Here is a 21,334-nt window from a genome sequence, read left to right on the forward strand (position 1 = left end):
AATACAATTCACGCAAGTGTCACAAAAGCAACCCTAAACAGTTCTACTCTCTATTAGCTTAAGTTCCAAGAAGGAGAGGAATTTACTTTCTCTCTCGCTAGCCTAAAATTCACATTGGCTCCATGCAAGAAAGTCTTTTCCAAACTGGGTAAGGCTGAAACTCACTTCCCAACCTAAGAAATTTACAATACAAATTTCCAGTAAAGTATTTCCAGTGAAGCCTAATTTGTTCACTCATCTAACCTCTCCAGCCTCTTGAAATTGCTTTACAAGCCATAACTAATACTGTCACATAATGCTATTTTTGCCACCTCCATGCTAACTTGGCAGCACAATACGCAAACAATGCTGCAGTCACTCGATCTAAGGTGTTCATGTAACCCCAACTTTGTTCACAGGTATTATACATAATGTTAAAACTGTTCAGGTTAAATAAGCAGCCATTTCTGTTGACAAAGTTCTGCATTAGAGCTGCATAATGTTCTTGGATCTGTAATAGTGCTTCTGCACTTTAAATATCTATTTGAAACGGCTTGTATAAATTATTGTATTGACTGTGCTTGCTGTGTGTTTTTCACTTTTTCAGACTCTGTGTTGTGCTCAGTTTGCAGCTGAAAAGAGTGCATACAAATAAATACAAAAAAGTGCAGTTCTTCTTTTATGAGTTTTTTATTGTTTATAACAACAAAATTAACTTCTCTGAAATAAACAAACAGCACATTTCTATATTTATTTCCAGATCAGGCATGAATATTTGCTTTATCATCTGTTTGTCTTAGCTTCAATTTAGATTTCACAGCAGTCACAGGAAAATTCAAGACACCTGAGCAATGCAGACTTGGTCCCTTAGCCCTCAACTTCTCCAGCGAGCACTTTTAGACCTGCTAGTCACATGGTAAATTTCAGAGCATCTATTCAGGCACCCAGATCTCATTTAAAGGTCCCCAGTGCTTAATCTGTAGGAGAAGCCCACTCTACAGCAAGGGGAAGGCACTATGTAATAAATCTCTCTCTCCACTTGGTCTTATCCATCCCTGGTATAGGTTCAAAATCCCTGCTTCTGGTATTCACGTTAATATAGAAGATAGCTTGCGTATTTGCCCTGGGATATGAATAACTAGGACAGTAATGCCCCCATCTACAGCACACTGTCAGACACACAATGTCTTTCGGTATGGAGGACGGGGGGTGACCATGAGCCCACTTGTTTACAGTGCACGTAATGGACAAGGTGCCTGATCAAACAAGTTCATACGTATTTACAAGGCTATTGACCTTTGAAGATTTTAAGAAGGGATCTCAAGCTTTTTGTAAAATTAATAGAACACTTTCTGTTCCCATGGTAAACTTCAGCCCTTATATCTTGCATACAAATCACACAGAGATGGGCTGAACAAGGATATGTTGAAACATTCATATGCTTCCACTATCCATAAGGGATAGGGGTGTTAAACAGGAGATGGATTTGTGGTTACCCATCCATTTGCCCAAACTACATTTGATTAAAATGCAAGAAATACTCTGCTTTATGTGGAGTGGAAAACTGTTCCACAGAACGAGTAGTTGTGTAAAATCTTACCATAACCACAGATGTCTTTCTCTTCTATGTTGCAGTATTCTTTATATGAGGGAAATCCTCTGCTATGGGTGACCTGATGTTTGGCCAGTATACAAGAGCTTTTAAGTACTGCTAATATGAGAGACACTGCACAAATAGCTTAGGGGTATGTTGGCCATAAAAGCAATGCCCATACGTACAATCCTCAGAACTTCTCTTCTGCAGTCCGAATGTCATCTTCAATTGTCGAATCTGTTCACCTGAGTCGTGTGCTGCCGGTCTAGTTTTCAGATAAGTGCCCTGTTTTTTTTTTTTTTCTTTTTTCTCTTGCTACTGTTTCTGTTGTGTGGGTGTCATGTCATCCAGGAAAGGCAAGTGCCAATGATATAAACCTATTCTACATGTTCTACTGATTTTTCAAAAAATATTGAGATATCTTGAGTAGGTGTTTATACCACAGGACCTGTGAATATATAATAGACCTGCCAGAATAGGGTCTGCTGAAGCTCTATACACAAGGCATAGGTTGCCTCTCAGTAGCTTGTATGAAACTGAGAGGAAGGACAAGGTTATGAGACAGTCTGCATACTTTTTACAATTTCATACTTGATTTTTTTAGTAAGAAAGTGTTGTAGTCATTCCAGTCCTGACAAGTGTTTGGACAGTTACATACTGAAAAGGGCATTATATTCAGTAATGGAACTAATTACAATGGCTATATGGTGATCAAAGGACAATTTATTATTGTCAGCATAGGTTCACAGATCCCTAACTATGATTATCAATTTTCAGGGGTGTTGTCAATGTGATCGTTACAAGGGAAGTTATGTTTGTTGAAGAATATGATTATATGGTTGTCATGGAGTTTTAGTCCATGTTTTTGACATCAGCTATTTGTTTGGGATAGGCCTTCTTGGAGGACTCTGGTGTCCTCTTGAGGAGTTTATTACGGCACCATAAAGCCTTAACATTTGCTTTCACCTCCAACAAGTAAATGCCCAAGAGGAGTGGACCAAGGAGTAAACCATAAGCCACACCATAAATGTGTTTATCTTGAGGAGATAGAGCTGTCCATCCAAACTTTCTGGATTTTATTTGTGAGCCAATTTGCAATCCAATGAGATACATGACGACTGACATTTAGCTGAGAGAGTTTACCAGCAATACCTGACTGCAGGATGGTAATGAATGCCTTTGTGAGGTCTAGATATCTGGTGTGTTGTGTTTTGTTCTAATCCATTGCTTCAGCAACTTTTCTGAAGAAGTCCACCAGGTTTAGCAGGCAGGGCCTGCCCTTGATGAATCTGAATTGGGTTAGGTTGAGTGTTTGTAAGTTACCTATATTCTTGTATATTAATTCCATAATGATCCTTTCTGCAGCTTTAAAAATAACACTGGTCAGGCCTATAAGTCTATAATTATCAAGGTCAGTCGATACCCGACCTTTGTGCAAATTAAGACTGTTGCTGTCCTCCATACATCCAACATAAAGCCTATAAAGCCTACTTTGAGGTAGATACTGAATAGCTTTGGTAGGGGATCAGATAAGTCATGTTTCAGGCTGACCAGTAGGTAGTCTGGTATGTTTTCTGGCCCCACAGATGTACTCAAACACAATTTGAGGAGAGGCTCCAAAACAGCTTCATCTTTGAGGCCTTAAGAGCCAGAAGGACTGATACAGTTTTAACTGGTTAATCTGCAGTGCTGCTCCATAGAGAGGAATCACCCCCCCCCCCAATACATAAAAGCAAAGACAGACTTATAGCCTATATTTAACGTTAATGCATTTAGCGAAATATCTGTCATCAAAACTTAGACGAGTATAACTGCAGGAAGGGAAAGGCCACCAAAAGGCTGGTGGAAAGTGTTCACTACATCACAACACAGTAAGAGTGGTCCAACAACACAGAAGTTTAAGGTTTACTTGGTGGCTTTGTAACCAGTGACACCTCACAGTTCATAGGTTGGTACTAGGCTATCGGCCCTAGGGCGTATACAAGCCTAGCCATAACAATCCCCTGGATATTTCTTCCCACAATATTTACTTCCCTGGACCCCAGTCTAGCAGGGCGACTGACGTGATCCCCGTGGTGAATTTCCTATCTCCCATTCAATCATCAAGGTTCCTTTTGAAGAGGGCTAAGGAGGCGCTCTGCTTGACATGTATGGGCAGTCTATTCCAGAGTATGGGGGGTCTCTGGGTCAGGAACCTATCCCTCCAGCATGTTCTGTTCATTGTGATGATGAGGTTTAGATCCCTGGAGCGTGTGGCTTTGAGGGATTGGGATTTCCTTAAGTGGAGCATGTCCAACAGCTCAGGGTTTGACATGGCCTTGTATGTTAAGCAGAGATCGCCTCTGAGTAGACAAATTGGGACAGAGTATAGCTGGAGTTTTTTTTTTTTTTAGATGGTCTGCATAGGGCATCTGCTTTAAGCCTGTGATTCTTTCAGTGAGGTATTTCTGCAGCCTTTCCAGCTGTTGCAGATGTCTTGTGAGGTACATACCAAATGGGGCGTTGTACTCTATAATGGGTCTAATGAGGGATGAGTACAGTGGAACAAGGACCTCCTTTTTTCTGGATGAAAAGCCTTAGTGATGAGGTGCACCACATAGAAGAATTTCCTGATTGTCGAGCGATGTGGTTATCGAAGGTGAGACCACTGTCCACCTGTGTCCCTAAGTCTCTCATCACACTTTCGGTGTTTAGTGTACTGCCATCTATGCAGTAATTCATGGGTACATGGTTTTTCCCAAAGGGGATAACTATACATTTCTTGGCATTAAGCTTGAGCCCATGGCTCTGGCACCAAACATCTGTTTCTGTAAGGCCCTTTTGTAGAATAACCACATCATTTGGGAATTCAATAATGGCTCCCAGTTTGCAGTCATCTGCAAACTTTGTTAGCTAGAGTCCCCTTAGTGTTGGCCTGAATTCAGAGAAGTAGATGCCAAACAAGAGTGGTCCCAGGACTGAACCCTGAGGTACTCCACTTATCTGGAGCTAGATTTGGAGTTGGCTACTTTTACAGTCTGGGTTCTGTCAATAAGCCAGTTGGCAACCCATCGAGTGATGTAGGGATTTATGCCCAGCTTAGTAAGTTTATCTATCACTCCAGAGAGGGGGACGGTGTCAAAGGCCTTGGCGTGGTCCAGATAGGCTGTGTGGACCACCTTACCCTCATCCACAGCTTTGAAGACTGATTCGAAGAAGTCAATCAGGTTCAGGAGATAAGATCGGCCCTTCACGAACACAAACTGGGTGGGGTCCAGTGTTTGAAGGTTGCCAATGTCTTTGTTTATAAGTTCCATGATACTGCGTTCCATGCCCTTGCAGATCAAGCTCGTCAGACTGATGGGATGGTAGTTCCCGGGATCCAAGGTGGATCCCTCCTTGTGGAGTGGTACAACTGTAGCTGTGTGCCACTCAGTGGGCACGAAGCCTAAGGTGACGCTATGATTACACATGACACTTAGGGGAGGTGCCAGTTCATGTAGTACACAGCCTGGGATGTCATCTGGTCCCATGGATGCCGTATTCTTAGCTTTGGAGAGTGCGGTTTCTACCTGTGTGGCTGTGAACACCGGAATTTGGAAATCTTTTGGTATTGAGATGGGCCCTTTAGGGGGTGAGAGGGAGGTGAAGTTGGCACTAAATCGATATGTCAGGATATTGGCAATATCCTTGGGATAAGTATATTTAATGCCATTCTGTTGTAGCTCAGAGCAGTTCGGACCATTGCCATTTAGTTTCTTGACATAACTATAGAATGCCTTGTGGTTGTCTTTGGAATCTTTAGCAATTTTATTTTTGTAACCAGCTTTGGAGGATTTTATGAGGGCTCTCAGCTTCTTACTGGTAAGGGAGTTTTTTGCATCCTGGGATTTTCCTCTTTTCTGCAATAGTTTCTTCCTTCTGTTGTATAGTTTGTTTATGGCAGGGGACCACCAGACAGGCTTCCTTTTTTTGGAGGACAGCGTCTTGGTTCTATTTGGGGATGGCACGATTCATGCACGAGTGGATGTGCTCGTACAGAGCCTTAGTGTAGGATTCAGCAGTCGAACTTTCAGCTCCCATCTGCATGGGTGTCACGAAGTTTGTCACTTCTGACTTGAGTAGCATGAAGTTGGCTTTAGAGACTTGTTTTTACAGAGGTTTCCTTACTGGGAGGTGGGGGTGGGATGTGGATGTCAAGGGTGATTTGCTTATGGTCAGGCCTGACCAATGAGGGGGTGACCACTGGTATGGAACATCTATCTCCCATGTTGGTAATGACCAGGTCTAAGATATTGGAGCCCCTGGTGGGACAAAGGATTAGTTGATACAGGGCATTGGAATTTATGAATTCCAAGAACCATTGGCAAAAGGTGTTGATACCCGAGTAGTTTTCCCAGTTAATGGCAGGGTAGTTGAAATCACCCAGTATTAGGATGTTTGGTTGTATCTTAATATTTTCCAGTATGTTTAGAAAGGTGTAGTGAGTAATATTGGGGCATGGTGTGTGGGGGGGGGGGGTATGTAGCAAGCTACAATTTGGACTGCAGTTTTACCTAGTGTTAGTTGCACCTGGAGAATTTCAGATGCACTGAGTTCACTGCAAAACCCACTTCCTTAGGCTTGAAAGTGATATCATGAAGACTATGACAGCCACTAAACCCAGAAGGCATAGCAGGCAGAACTTTCAGCACCATTGGGTACCCTATTCAGCCAAAGTCTGAGTACCGGCTTTGTCCCAGGCAAGTGGAGGACAGCCACCATCATCCCTTTGCACAAAGATGAAGCATCCAGTGATCCAGGAAATGAAAGACCCATCAGCCTAACTAGCCTGATCTGCAAGGCTATGGAGCGGATTATCATGGACTTTATTATCAAGGACATTGGCAACCTCCATACACTTGGTCCCACACAGCTTGGTTTCGTCAAGGGGAGGTTATGCCTGTTAAATTTGGTTCACTTCTTTGAGACGGTCACAAAAGCCATGGACGAGGGGAAGATGGTGCACAATGCCTATGTTGACCTGGCCAAAGCCCCCGATATTATTCCCCACTCGGGTATAATAGATAAACTCGCTCAACTAGGCATCAATCTGTATGTTACCAGATGGGTAGCAAACTGGCTCACTGATAGAACTCATCTAGTCAAAATAAGGGGAAGCCACCTCATGTAGTGCACCCCTAACAAGCGGTGTTCCCCAGGGATCAATTTTGGGACCCTCTGTTGTTTGGGACATACTTTTCTGAGGTTAAAACTAGCGGGCTATGGCTGACCAAGTTCGTAGATGACTGCAAGCTGGGTGTTGTCATCAATTCCCCTAGTGATGTGGACATCATCCAAGAGGGTCTCACCCAAACAAATGACTGGTGCCAGAAATATGGCCTCAAACTGAATGCCAAAAAATGCATCTTCATCCCCTTTGGGGAGAATGACATCCCCACAAATTATTACATTAATAACAAGGTCCTAAGCACCCAATCAATCGTGAGGGACTTGGGCACCCAGGTTGATAGCAAACGGACTTTTGACCACCATATTCCTATGTTGTACAGAAAGCTTCCTACTTGGGTCCACCTCATTAGTAAGGGTAACTCATCCAGGGACAAGGTGGTCATAACATCCTTGCATTCTTCCCTTACAAGACCCATCTTTGAGTACCCGTTTTTGGCATATACCTCAAAAAGCACATGCAGCAGCTAGAGACCATAGAGGTTCCTCATCAGGAGAATCCAGGGCCCTCAAACATCTACCCTACACAGATAGGCTAAAGGCCCCATCCCTCTACTCAGTCTCATACAGACTCCTCAGAGGTGACCTCTTGTCTGGCATACAAAGCAATCTCAGACCACACATTGATGGGACTGCTACATATCCACAAGTCAAGTTCCACTTGAGTAACCCGCACGAGAGACCTCTACCTGGTCTGTGATATCAATAGGACTTGCTGGCAGGACAGATTTGTGTCCCAGAAACTCCCACTTCTGTGTAATAGACTTCCTCTCCATGTCAAGCAGAGTACATCATTAACCCTTTTTAAGTGCAAACTGGATAGGGAACAGAAAATACACCACTGGGATTCTACCAGTGTACCTGCTGGATAGTGATATCGGGTACTGATTTGTCAGAACATGGGCTAAATTATTGGCTAGGCTTGTAAGGGCCTCAGGGTCAATAGCCTAGTAACCTCCCATGATCCTAAAAGAAAGTAGGCATCAAACCTAGAAGGTACAGTAGGAGCTTGGACCTCGAACCATGACCTTACCCAGCAAATATATGCCATGACTTCCTAGGTCCTTTCCCAGGGCAGGAACAACCGGCAGTGGGAGCTGTCCAGCTCTATGCACATTAAAACTATTCTCTGAAATTTCTCCCAGTTTATGATTACACAAGTGGATAGCAGCCAATGGGAATACCCACTACTGTGAAGCTTCTAGGAGTGACTGGCTAGGGTTTTTAGAAGCTAGTTGCTCAGACAGGAGAACACAATGAGATCATTTTCTTTCTAGGCTTTGATTACCAAGGATAACACCTCCATGTATGTGTGTATGTACAGTGGATATAAAAAGTTTACAAACCTGTGTTAAAATGGCAGGTTTTTTTCATATAAAAAAAAATTAGACCACAATAAATCATTTTAACACTTTTCCCACTTTTAATTTGACATATAACCTGTACAATTCAACTGAAAAACAAACAAATCTGTTAGGGGAAAAATATAAAAAATAATAAACGTACAATATGCTGGTTGCATAAGTGTGCACATCCTTAAACTAATACTTTGTTGAAGAACCTTTTGATTTAATTACAGCATTCAGTCTTCCTGGGTACACATCTGCCATCAATTAAAGAGACTCTGATTAACCCCAAATAATCAGCTGCTGTCCTTGTAGGATTTTCTTGACATTTACTCAGTTGCCTGCTACAGCAAAAGACATGGATCGCAGAGGGCTTACAAAGCATCAAAGGGATATCATTGTTGAAAGGTATCAGTTAGGAGAAGGGTACAAAAAAATTTCCACAGCATTGGATATACCATGGAACACAGTGAAGACAGTAATCAAAAAGTGCAGAAAATATGGGACAACAGTGACGTTGTAGAGAACTGGATGTCCCTCCAAAATTGAAGAAAAGACAACATGAAAACTGGCCAGGGAGGCTGCCAAGAGACCTACAGCAACACTGAAGGAGCTGCAGGAATTTCTGGCAAGTACTGGTTGTGTACTACATGTGACAACAATCTCCCATATTCTCCATATGTCTGGACTATGGGGTAGTGTTGCAAGATTCATTAGGAGGGGTTATCGTCCAGGCACTGTGCATTTAGCCAAAAGATTTGTGTCCAATATAAACAGGGAAGATTTATTATCATATAGAGATAAAAATAACACTTTTAAGCCACAACCATTACGTCTGGTGACCACATATGGACGTAACACACAGGGTTTCAAAAATATTATATACAGACATTGGAATGTCCTTAAAGTTGATCACAAACTTAATTCTCTACTTCCAGACATATGTTCCTTTTCATTTAGAAGGGGACAGACTATTGGCTCCAAATTTAGTCATTACAAAAGAGTTGGTTTTGATTTTTCTACCTCCACCCAGTTGTCTATTTCAGGCAAACCTATTGTTGGATGTATGCCCTGTGGACATTGTTCTTTTTGCACTCGTGTTTCACTCACTAGTGAATTTAGTAGTAAAAACACTTCAGATGTTTTTGATATCAAATTTTGGGCTAATTGCAACACTGAGTGGGTCATCTATTTGGTGACCTGCAATTGTTCTGCTTTCTATGTCGGAAAGACCTCTAGGGCCTTCCGCCTTAGAATTTGTGAGCACTTGAGTGACATTAAAAATAAACGTACCAGCAATGCATTATATAAACATTGTTTAAAACATGCCTCAGCTTCTTTCAAATTTGTCACCATTGATTGTATCAAGGGGAGATGCAAAGACAAACAGTATTGGCAGGAACTACTTAGCTCCAAGGAAAGAAAATGGATTATAAAACTTGGAGCTTTGTTTTCACCTGGCCTTAATGACCAATTGTAATAATTGTTAATGCTGTGTTGTGATTGGTCTTTATGTATAGTTCATTTATATATATGGATGTATTCTGATACTCTGACTCTTTATTTCTATTTTTGTATTTCACTGAAGAAGGCTCCTAGGAGCCGAAACCGGTTTGATTGATGGTTTTTACTATAATGGAGTTGTAGGGGGATTATTCTTCCCTATATCAATAAATGATTTTTGGATGTGACTTTTGCCAACACTTGCTGGCGTTTTCTGTTTTTTAATTCCTTTCGTTTGGCCGTGCGAGGGTTCCACGGGCATCTGCCTCTTGTTTGTAGTGTTGCAAGACACAAACCTTTTCTTACACAGAAATAGATCCAGGCCCAGCTAAAATTTATAAAACAATACATCAAGTCTCCCAAACGCATGTGGGAAAATATATTATGGTCTGATGACACCAAGGTTGAACTTTTTGGCCACAATTTCAAAAGGTACGTTTGGAGCAAAAACACCACTTCCCATCACTAAAAGAACACCATCCCCATGGTGAAGCATGGTGGTGGCAGTATCATGCTTTGGGGTTGCTTTTCTTCAGCTGGAACTGGGGCATTAGTCAAGGTGGAGGGAATTATGAACAGTTCCAAATACCAGTCACTTTTTGCCCAAAACCTTCAGGTATCTGCTAGAAAGCTGAAGATGAAGAGGAATTTCACCTTTCAACATGACAATGACTCCAAGCATACATCCAAATCAACAAAAGAATGTCTTCACCAGAAGAAAATTAAAGTTTTTGAATGGCCCAGCCAGAGCCCAAACCAAAATCCAACAGAAAATCTGTGGGGTGACCTGAAGAGGGCTGTGCACAACAGATGCCCTCACAATCTGACAGATTTGGAGTGCTTCTGCAAGGAAGAGTGGGCGAATATTGCCAAGTCAAGATGTGCCATGCTGATAGACTTCTACCCAATAAGACTGAACACACTGTAATTAAATCAAAAGGTGCTTCAACAAAGTATTAGTTTAAGGGTGTACAGACTTATGCAACCAGCGTATTGTGTGTTTTTTTAGTTTTTGTATTTTTTCCCCTAACAGATTTGCTTGTTTTTCAATTGCATTGTACAGGTTATAGGTCACATTAAAGGTGGGAAAAGATTTGAAGTGATTTATGGTGGCCTCATTTTTTATATAAAAAAAACCTGGCATTTTATCAAGGGTGTGTAAACTTTTTATACCATTGTATATACAGTTTTTATATGTATATGTTTATATATATATATATATATATATATATATATATATGTATATATATATATATATATATATATATATATATATATATATATATATATATATATATATATATATATATATATATATATATATATATATATATATATATATATCATAGGAGATATATATATATATATATATATATATATATATCATAGGAGGTTACTAGGGTATCAACCCAGAGGTTCATAGGTAGGTATTGGGCTATCTGCCCGAAGGCATATATTAGCCCAGCCACGTTGTGCGGTATTCACTGCCCCTTTGGTTATAGGTTCACAGGTAGGTACTGGGCTATCTGCCTGAAGGCATACATTAGCCCAGCCACGTTGATCATTTTAAGCCTAGCCGTTTCATCCCAATGTAACACTATAGATACTCTAGTCAATAACCCAGGATTGTACTTAGTAATGACTGTCCATGTACAGGAGGGTTGTGGGGGCCATTCCCAGTAAGAATTTACAATGCCCCATCCACTGTCATAGAGGTGCTCTGCTTCACATGAACTGGCAGCCTATTCCCAGTGACGGTCACGTATGTCCACTTTATGCCCTACGCCATGAGCGGGGAGCATACTTGTGATGTATGATGTCTACAAAATCCTAATGTTTTGGTACACTGGCCGGAAGATGGCCTACCCATGGCAGGGAACTCTTTTAGTAAAGAATATAACAGTGATATGGAAGTACATCATCTGTTGCACATCTTTAAAAGAACTACTACAGTCAGGTCATGGGCTACAGAAGCATGCAACAGGCTTATCCTTTTTGCGATTTTGGAGCATAATGACATCACTCTGTGCACTACATGGTTGTTACTGCCTGAGACTATAAGGACAGGAATTTGAGAGGCTCTGTGAGGGAAATAAAAAAGCATACTTTTTTTGTGGTTAACCTGTTCAGAATCATTCACAAGCATTACATAAGGATTGCTGGAGCTGAGACAGTGGGACATCTGTTTGTCTGGAGTAATAAAATATCATCTGCATGGATGGTAAGGTTAAGTTCAAGTTGGACCCTTATTGAAACGTCAGCACTCAAAACGCAGAGTGCTGAAAAACCAAAAGACCAAAAACACAGGAGAAGAGCCTATCTCAAAAATCACTCTTCACATCAAAACCTCCAAGAGAATATTCAGAGAAATGACATCTTGGACTTAGTATATGTTAAGTCCTTTCTTACGACCATTCATTCTCCATATTTCAGGACTCGCTCTAGCAGGTCCTCACATTTCAAATGGTTACCATTCAGTTAAGTCATCAGTAGTATAATTAATGAATACAGAAAACAGTAATGTCTTTTTAAGTAACTTTTGGCAATCAGCAATGCACCGACTATTAACCACCTTCGTACCTCATTCTTATTTACCCCAGTGACCAGAAGAGAATCTGGGACTGGACAGCTAATTAACTCCAGTTTTAGGAACCACACAGCAGCTTTGGTGCTATGCCATCTACTTCACTGATGATTTTTTTGGCACACCTTATTTTTCCATCCCCACCATAGCCGAACAGCATGCACACTACTATAGCAAAGCATTCAATACTAGTGTCAGTTGTGTACTTGTACACACACAGCCCAGCTGCTGTGCAATGCACTGCCTGGTAGGACTGCCAGTATGTCCTGATAGCAGAATGCTGCTACTCCTGTAAGCTAACAGGTATTGCTGAACAACAAAGCCATGCTATAACTTTCCTTCCTTTCTCTGAATGTGTGTGTGTGTGTGTGTGTGTGTGTGTGTGTGTGTGTGTGTGTGTGTGTGTGTGTGTGTGTGTGTGTGTATGCTAATCTCAGCTAATCAACCAATTCCCTCCCCAAGTTGGTTATTCAAATTTACTAATCGGACCCAAGTTATATGGGACACAGTTGGGATTTTATTTCTCTGCACCATGGAGATAATGTTGCCTTCTTTTTCTTTCAGAATTAGAATGGACTAGAAGGAGAAGCTGGGGCAGCAGCAGAGGGACAGTCTTATGGTGTTTCAGCACCTGTTTCCTCTTCTGGAAGTCTTCAAAAACAAGTCCTATAAAGCCTGCTGAAGCAAGACATCATCCAAAAAAGCAGGCGACCAGAATTGTCTCTCTGATTTCATTTTTAAAGTTAGACAGCATGAGCCATGCTATGACACAGGAACTTGCAGAACTTGCTGCATTAACCAGTGTCAGCATAATCAAAACTGCAGATCAGCAACGTGGAAGTCCAAGCATACTAAAAATGTATTTCTTAGTCTCCTTGGTTCCAGACTCAGGGAGATCTGAAAGTTTCCCCACTGCTTTGTCTGCAATGAAGCAGAAAAAGGAACAGATTAAATAACTGAATGACTAAAGTTGCAGAGGGGGAAACCCTGTTGTTCAGTTTCCAAACACTTGAACTATCATCTAGTAAGTTGAAAAGGTGTTGTGATCTGTAGTACATGTGCTGAACCAAGAACATCTCACTGGAATCTGCCTCAGGATTCATGTTGAGTCAGGATTCCACTTCACTTGGATGGGTGCCTGTGGATGATATTCCCATTTCTATGATCAAATGTAGAAGGCATTTGTTTCTATGCTTCAAAATGTGTATTCCACAAGACAGGTTCCAAGAAAGAATTAGCCAAGTTTTTTATCATTTTTACCCAGAGAGTGAATCAAACATTTATTAGGGAAAACTGAGGAGCAGGAGACTATGAATGGACTTAAAAAAGCTGAGAGATTTCCCAAAGGATGGTCACTCTGGGAGTCAAATAAAGGAGGGAGAAATCCCATTATCTTTACATGTCTCTGATACAAGGACCTTTGTTTTTGGAGTGAACCCAGTACTCCGCTCCACATTCCATTTGATTGTCACCGTCACTGGACTCCTCTTGTTGGTCCAATGGAAGTAACAACTGCACAGAATGGGAGGATCCTGGGATAAATCCCCCAACAAGGTACAGTGGTTTCCATTTCTGTTCAGTTGCTGATACAATACTAGTTTAATGGTTTGCTCTACACTTAATACTTGCGTGTTCAAAAACACCTTTATAACGGCTTCATAAACTGAAAGGAGAAATTGCTCTTGCAAGAAACCAGTTACCTAACGATCCAGGGACTCCTTGTTGATCCAATGACCATGACAAAAAAGCATAATGTCGAGGATCTTGCGTTCAGTCCCTGACAAGAGTCAGTATTTTTCTCTTCTATTCAATTGATGGAAGGACCCTCAGAACTTCAGAATCTTTTTTCCAAGATATTGATGACAAAGGAGACTATCCTCTATTCTCAACAGGAGATGACATAAGCTTATGCATCTTGTATGTTGACATCAAAACTACAGATGAGCATCAACTGTCAGTTGACAAGACTCCAAAACTTTAAGGCAGGATATGCAAAATGCAAACTTTTGCAGACAATTCAATACCTGAAACTTAAAAATGACACAAATAATCTAGCTCCATAACATGTTTCTATTTAAATACATTACACGTGGTCTATTTTCTGGCTGTTTTTAATGTGTAGGAACCTTTGGTCTTTCTCACATGAAACGCATTACAGCCATAAACTGCCGCACAAATAATTTCTCATGTATTACAATACGCATAGAAATTATCACAATATATTTGGTTGCTGTCTGAATAAATGAATTTATCCAAGCAAGTAACAATATACTGACAAGTGCCTCTTCGCAGCCATCTTTACACTACATCCCAACATATCGGCTTACTTACCTTTTACAGACATCAAAGCTCTGGCAGCTTACTACAAAAAAACTAAAGCAATGAGATCCAGCCTGCAGACCTGAGTTTTATTCTCTTCATATGCCTACTTTGTGACTAAGCAAGCCACTTATCCAGAAAAAAAAAACTCCAAGGTCACCATTTAAAAAGACACTTGTGTCTAGTAAATTCACCTGGTTAAAAGCAAATAAATAAGACTACTTCCAAGATGGACTTGAGTAACAGCTTAATTCGGTCTCCACCAGTCTGAAAACAGAAACTTAGCAGAGAAAGCCAGTGGACCTAAACTTCAGTAATTGACTAGTAATTGCACTGCCTGGATGCCAGGAAAAAAGAAATATAAAGGATCTGGAGGAAAATCAGCTACAAAAGGTGAGGAAAAAACACAGACTGGGAGAAGTATTACAGTTGTTCAGCAAGAACTAGTGCAAGTTCCAGACGTGACTTCCAGTAACCTAGTGGAAAGTATAAAGCAGCTGCACACAGACCTGGTTAAAATAACCAAAACACTGACGAAGTATATCAATGCAAACAAACAAAAAGCAAGAAAAAATGGAAAAAGCTTTAAACAGATATTCAGATAAGGTGACGAACTGCAAAACTCAGAGGTTGAAATGAAGAAAAGGCTGGCTGAAAATTAGACTGCACAAGAAGACAAGTTTAAAAAAATAGAATTAGAGGACATGGTACATAGGGAAAAACCTAAGATTTTCTGCTGTACCAGAGAAGCTGGAAGGAACAGACTGTATTAATTTTATGAAAGCACAAATAAGCAACTAAACTGATATTCCACAACAGGAATGGTGAATTGAAAGGGCACATCGTGTGTATGCTCCAAACCTGGTCACTAGAAAACAACCCAGACCTTTAATAGTAAAGATGCAGTCTTACCTGCAGAAGGAGTTGATTCTGACAAAACTGTGGCAGAAGGACAATGTACTAAAAGTGGGAGACACAGTATTTGTAGAGAATGACTACTCATTGTACACCAGGCAGAAGAGGAGTAAATATATTCCATTATTTAAGGAATATCGAAAAGCAGCCGTGAGATTCAAAGCTCTGTACCCAGCCATCTTCAAAATATTTTTCCCTGGAGGGACAGAATCATTTTTTGATGAAGTATATGCTAAGGAGGAAATACAAAAGTTTGTCCAACAAAGGCTGAGCTGTGAAACAAAAGCATGCTCTGCTTCATGTCCTTCTGGTGATGAAGAGTACAGAGAGACTGAGCCCATGAAATCTTTAACACTGTTTCAATGGAAAATGTCTGAAAGAAGGAAGAAAATATGAGAGTCCACTAGAAGAATCGAGAATATGTTGGAAATGAAACAGACAGGATTTGGGAGATGAGGATGAACAGAAATAAAGCTAGTAACTTGAAAAACAACAAACTACTACTACTTCTTTTGGCTTTTCCTGGTTAGGGGTCGCCACAGCGGATCACCTGTTTCCATTTCTTCCTGTCCTCTGCATCTTGCTCTGTCACACCACCCACCTGCCTTGTCCTCTCTAACCACATCCATAAACCTTATCTTAGGCCTTCCTCTTTTCCTATTACCTGGCAGCTTCATCCTTACCATCCTTTTCCCAATATACCCAGCATCCCTCCTCAGCACATGTCCAAACCAACATAATCTCGCCTCTCTAGCTTTGTCTCCAAACTGTCCAACCTGGGCTGTCCCTCTAATATACTTATTCTTAATCCTGTCTACCCTCGTCACACCCAGTGCAAATCTTAACATCTTTAACTCTGCCTCTGCTACATCCAGCTCTAACTCCTGCCTTTTTGTCAGTGTCACTGTCTCCAACCCATATGACATAACTGGCCTCACTACCCTCTTGCAGACATTCCCTTTCAATCTTACTGGAACTCGTCTGATTAACTAGAGATATATGGACTGAAAATCTTCCACACAGAGAAGTTTCTTATACTGTTTTGTTTTAGGACCCACTATACTTACTTAGTGGGTTGTTTTGAGACTTCGGGGATACCATGGAGATTATTTTATTAAAAAAACCAAAACAAAACAAGTAAAGACCGATTTTCAGAAGTGTGTGTGAAAAGTAAATGTACCATCATCTGGAGACAGGTCTTGCAAAAGACCCCCCCCCCCCCCCCCACATTCAATCATTCACTGCAAAGGGGGAAATATTCAGGTGGGTTGAGAAGTGATTTGTCAACCGCAACTTTGAAGGGTGTTCTGTTCATCTATGCAGAGCAAGTGTGTGTGCGCGTGTGTGTGTGTGTAGGGGGTGCAAATGGCCACTAACCAGCTTGATTACACTTTTGTATCATCCTGTTCCAGATGAAGAACTCGTGCACCCAGTTACTTATGGTAGTTTTTCAGTGTAGTTTAACTTGCTTGTCCCCACTAGCTTTACAAGTATAGAGGGGAAATACAATTCTTTTAACCATTTCAGGAGTGTAAGTCATCCAAAGTTGCTCAATTTCTCCTCTTCCCCAAGTTGGCCCTCTGGCACAAGATTTTACACTAGCATAGGTTGCCATCAGCACTCGAGGAAGCCATGCAACTGCATCAGGGGAAGCAGGCCATATATGCACCAAAACTCGGTAACAGAAACAATGCAGAGCTACAGCATCAATGAGATGAAGCACAGAAGAAGGAAACAGGGTAAACAATGCGAGAAAATATGCAAAATCTGAAAAGATGGTGTGATATGATATTCATATAACTGATGTAAAAGATGGTGTGATATGATATTCATATAACTGATGTAAATATCAGTATAGAGCTGTTCCCCAAATGCAAATTATTACAACAGGCTAGTTCACTATGTACAAAGGTAAGGTATCTGCTACGTAGGATCAATGACTAGAGTGACAGTTCTTTAGAAGGTTAAAGGCTGGAAGTCAGATGCATGGCCAACCATCCCTTGGTGTAAAAAGGAGGTATGGCATGTACAAAAATCACTTCAGCATCAGCATCTCAGCTATAAGGAAGTGTGGAAACAAAGACATGTACATCAATTGTTCTACTACGGATTACGGCCAAAACAGAGAAAGAAAACAAACATCAAAATCACTTAGTGTGAAGAAAACAATCTCTTTTCATCTTTCAACCTTAGTAATGTTATCTAAGCGCAAATAAACAAACAAACAATATTCCTAAAAAACTAATTGGAAGGCATGAACTGAGCTTAATAATGAACTCTACAGGTGGCAGATGTTGGGGAGGTTGGAAATGAGTGAAGCAATTACCATGAGATTCCAAACTGGGAAGAAAAGGGCAGTTTATGGAATATAATATAAATGAATTACACATAAATAAAGGTATTAACTACCTATTTCACCTATTTCATAAGAAAACATTCCATGCATAAAAAAAAAACCTTTACAGATAAAACAAATGGGTACTAGGGACTTACCATTACTATAAAATATAGTTTTGTCCTGAAAGATCTTGTGAAGTTCTGCTGATAAAACTTCTTTTTCTTCCATTCTAAACTGCCCATGTTTCGTAAGGTATTCCATAGTGTCACATATAGCATTTAATTTGCACTGGCTTTCTTGTTCAGCCAACCACTGAAATGACTGAATTGTTTTTGTTTGTTGCTTCCAATGAATCAGTCTTTCTTGCAAAACCTTTACAAGCAATAATAAAAACAGATTACTCATCACTAAAACAAGGAATGATTACTGAAATTCTGTTCAGACTGTTCACATCTATTCATAGATAGTCCTATTGATAATTCAGCCTCAGTAGAACAATAATATTTCAAAACATTCTTCTTTAACTTTTTACAACCTCTTCCTATGCCAGCCAGATGACCATCTAGTCCACTATTCCTATCAACCACTACTACTTCTTCATTTGACAATTAAGGACAGCAGTGATCACTGCTATGATGCTAATGAAATTTGGGGGGTGGGTGGGTGGGATTCAACTTAAACCTACAAGTTTCATCAATTCTGCTCACCACAGCTGGCTGTTTAAGGATTACAAAGACCCTATACACGAAAATTAATTCATAGTAAGGCTGATATAGTTAGGCGCACTTTGCTTACTACTCAGACACAAGCTTTCCTAGCAGGTTCTACGTGAAAAGATTATTCCATCAACTGGCAAAAGCCAGCTTATGTTTGCTCATTTTAATTCATTCTCCCAGCCCACCAGCAGTAAGGCAGCAACTGAAACCTGGAATGGTCTTATGTCACAGAAACGTCCTGCCCCCATACTATCAGGCCAGTAATGGCACAGTTATAAAGCATTAACTGACCTTCTAAATCAAGTCAATCCAAATTTCATCTTCAAAGACTTCATATTTGAACATCGTTATTAAAGTTCAGAATGTTAAAAAACTAAGCAGGTGCAAACTGAGCAATAGTAACTTAATTTCTAACTGCTACCTCAAAGACAGACCCAACCCTTACAATAAGAGCATACTTTCACTTAAGTTTTGAGATGAGTGAACAAAGTTAAGAAATTAAAAAGCTCAACAACCAGCCAGTGACAACAATGAATAATGTTGCAAAGGACCACACATTTAAACTTTATACTGTTGAAGGGTAGCTTTGTCGCCTCACAGTAAGAGATCGATTCTCAGCTAGAGCGTCTTCTGCGTGGAGACATGTGTGAATGGGCGTACCTTTGTTGAAAGTTGTGCGTCAGGGCTGGTAACTCGGCACGTAAAAATCAACTACCAATCATTAGCGGACCGGAGTTCCGCTGTGGCGACCCCTAACCGGGAAAAGCCGAAAGACACAACTGTTGAAGGATACTGTCATTTAAACATACAACAACTTAATATATCAGATATCTTTTTTGGGCTTTACAGAGGGAGGTTTATTTGACCACATATATTTAGAAGAAGGTAGGATTTAACAAAAGAATGTAGTATGCATTTACACTTTCTTTTACCTTAAACAAAAGCACATGATACAAAAACAACCAATCAGAAGTTGTAGACCAGGCTTTCTTCATGTGAAAATGTTATGAAACGTAACTCGTCACCTTTTAACACTTACGTAGACATTTCTATAATCTGGATTATTCCAATTTGTACATACTTCTGGATCTTGTAAAAGGCTGCAAGACATTATTTCTGTGCCACCATCAATAGGTATAATAGCTGTGTCAATGGAAACGTATGGGAAAACATTTTAACACCCACTTCTCATTCACTTTTAAACAATGCTATAGACATAATAAAAATATATACATTAGTTAATCACTATACTTCCCCTCTGGTATTGTTTAAGTGTCACTTGCATGAAGTTACTACAATGATAACAGATTGATATATAAATTTTGAATGGTACTTTACATTTTACTGTACTCAGTTTGATGCAGAAAGTCTCAGCATTTTGGTAGTTTTTTCATAGTGATTTTTTCTCTGCATTGTCAGGTTCATAGGTAGGTACTAGGCTATCTGCCCAAAGGCATTTATAAGCCTAGCCAGAATGTGTTGGCTTTCGTCGTCCTCCTTAGGATTAGTTCCCTGTGCCTCTGTCCAGCAGAGCCACTGAAGTGATCCCCGGGGTAAACTTTGTTTCCCGTCCACTCGTCAAGGTTTCTCTTGAAGAGTGTTAGCGAGGATCTCTGCCTAATGTAGACTGGAATCTTGTTCCAAAGCATGGGAAGTCTCTGGGACAGGAATCTATCCCTCCAGCACGTCCTATTTATTGTTGTGGTGAGGTTTAGATCCCTAGAGCGTGTGGCTCGAGGGGATATGGTTTTCTTTAGGTGGAACATGTCCATCAATTCTGGGTTGGACATGGCCTTGTATGTCAGGCAGAGATCACCTCTGAGTAGGCAGTATGCAACCGAGTACAGCTGGAGTTTCTTCAGTCGAGCTGCATAGGGCATCTGTTTGAGGCCAGTGATCCTCTTGGTGAGGCATTTCTGTGGTCTTTCCAGCTGTTTCAGGTGTCTTTTAAGGTACATCCCAAATGGGGCGTTGTACTCTATGATGGGTCTAATGACTGATGAGTAGAAAGACACAATGACCTCTTTTGATCTGGATGCAACCCCTTTTGTGATTAGGTGGGCCACATAGAAGGATTTTCTAACCACTTTGGCAATGTTATTATCAAAGGAGAGATTACTATCTACTTGGGTCCATAGATCCCTTATTACGTCTTCCGTATTTAGGTGACTACTAACCTATGTGGTAGTTTGTGGGTACTTTGTTTTTTCCAAAGGGGCTGACTGTGCACTTTTTGGCATTTAGCTTGAGGCCATGGTTTTGACACCAGGTATCCGTCTTAGTGATACCCTTTTGGAGGATGTCTGTGTCAGCCGGAGAGACAATTATAGCCCCTAGTTTGCAGTCGTCTGCGAACCTGGTCAGCCACAGTCCTCCTGTGCTTGCCTGCACCTCTGAGAAGTATATGCCGAACAGGGGGGGGTCCTAGGACTGAGCCCTGGGGAACGCCACTTGCAACCGGATTATAGTCTGACCTAACTCTGCAACTCTCACCAAGTGGGTTCTGTCTGTGAGCCAGCTGGCAACCCATCTTGTGACGTAGGGGTTTATGTTCAGGCTGGTGAGCTTATCTATAATACCAGAATGGGGAATGGTGTCGAAGGCCTTTGTGAGGTCAAGGTAGGCTGTGTGGACCACCTTTCCCTCGTCTACAGCCTTGGTAACTGTCTCAAAGAAGTCCATCAGGTTTAGGAGGCATGATCTGACCTTAAAGCCAAATTGGGTAGGGTCCAGTGTTTGGAGGTCCCCAATGTCTCTGTTAATGAGTTCCATGATGATGTGCTCCATAGCCTTGCAGACCAAGCTAGTCAGGCTTATAGGGTGATAGTTCCC

The 21,334-nt window shown here is 40.9% G+C and overlaps 1 protein-coding gene across 1 annotated transcript in view; it reads right to left on the bottom strand.

Annotated features, from left to right (window-relative positions):
• The window catches only part of EVC (EvC ciliary complex subunit 1), a 1,160,741-nt gene that overhangs the window by 558,934 nt on the left and 580,473 nt on the right, over nucleotides 1-21,334 (bottom strand). The window contains exon 9 of the mRNA XM_044055566.1: nucleotides 17,942-18,158. Within this exon, the coding sequence (XP_043911501.1) occupies nucleotides 17,942-18,158 (217 nt within the window). The remainder of the gene's footprint in view (nucleotides 1-17,941; nucleotides 18,159-21,334) is intronic.

The sequence above is a fragment of the Protopterus annectens genome, chromosome 14.part0 (assembly GCF_019279795.1).
Source record: "Protopterus annectens isolate FY-2018-M chromosome 14.part0, PAN1.0, whole genome shotgun sequence".
NCBI classification, from domain to species: Eukaryota; Metazoa; Chordata; order Ceratodontiformes; family Protopteridae; genus Protopterus; species Protopterus annectens.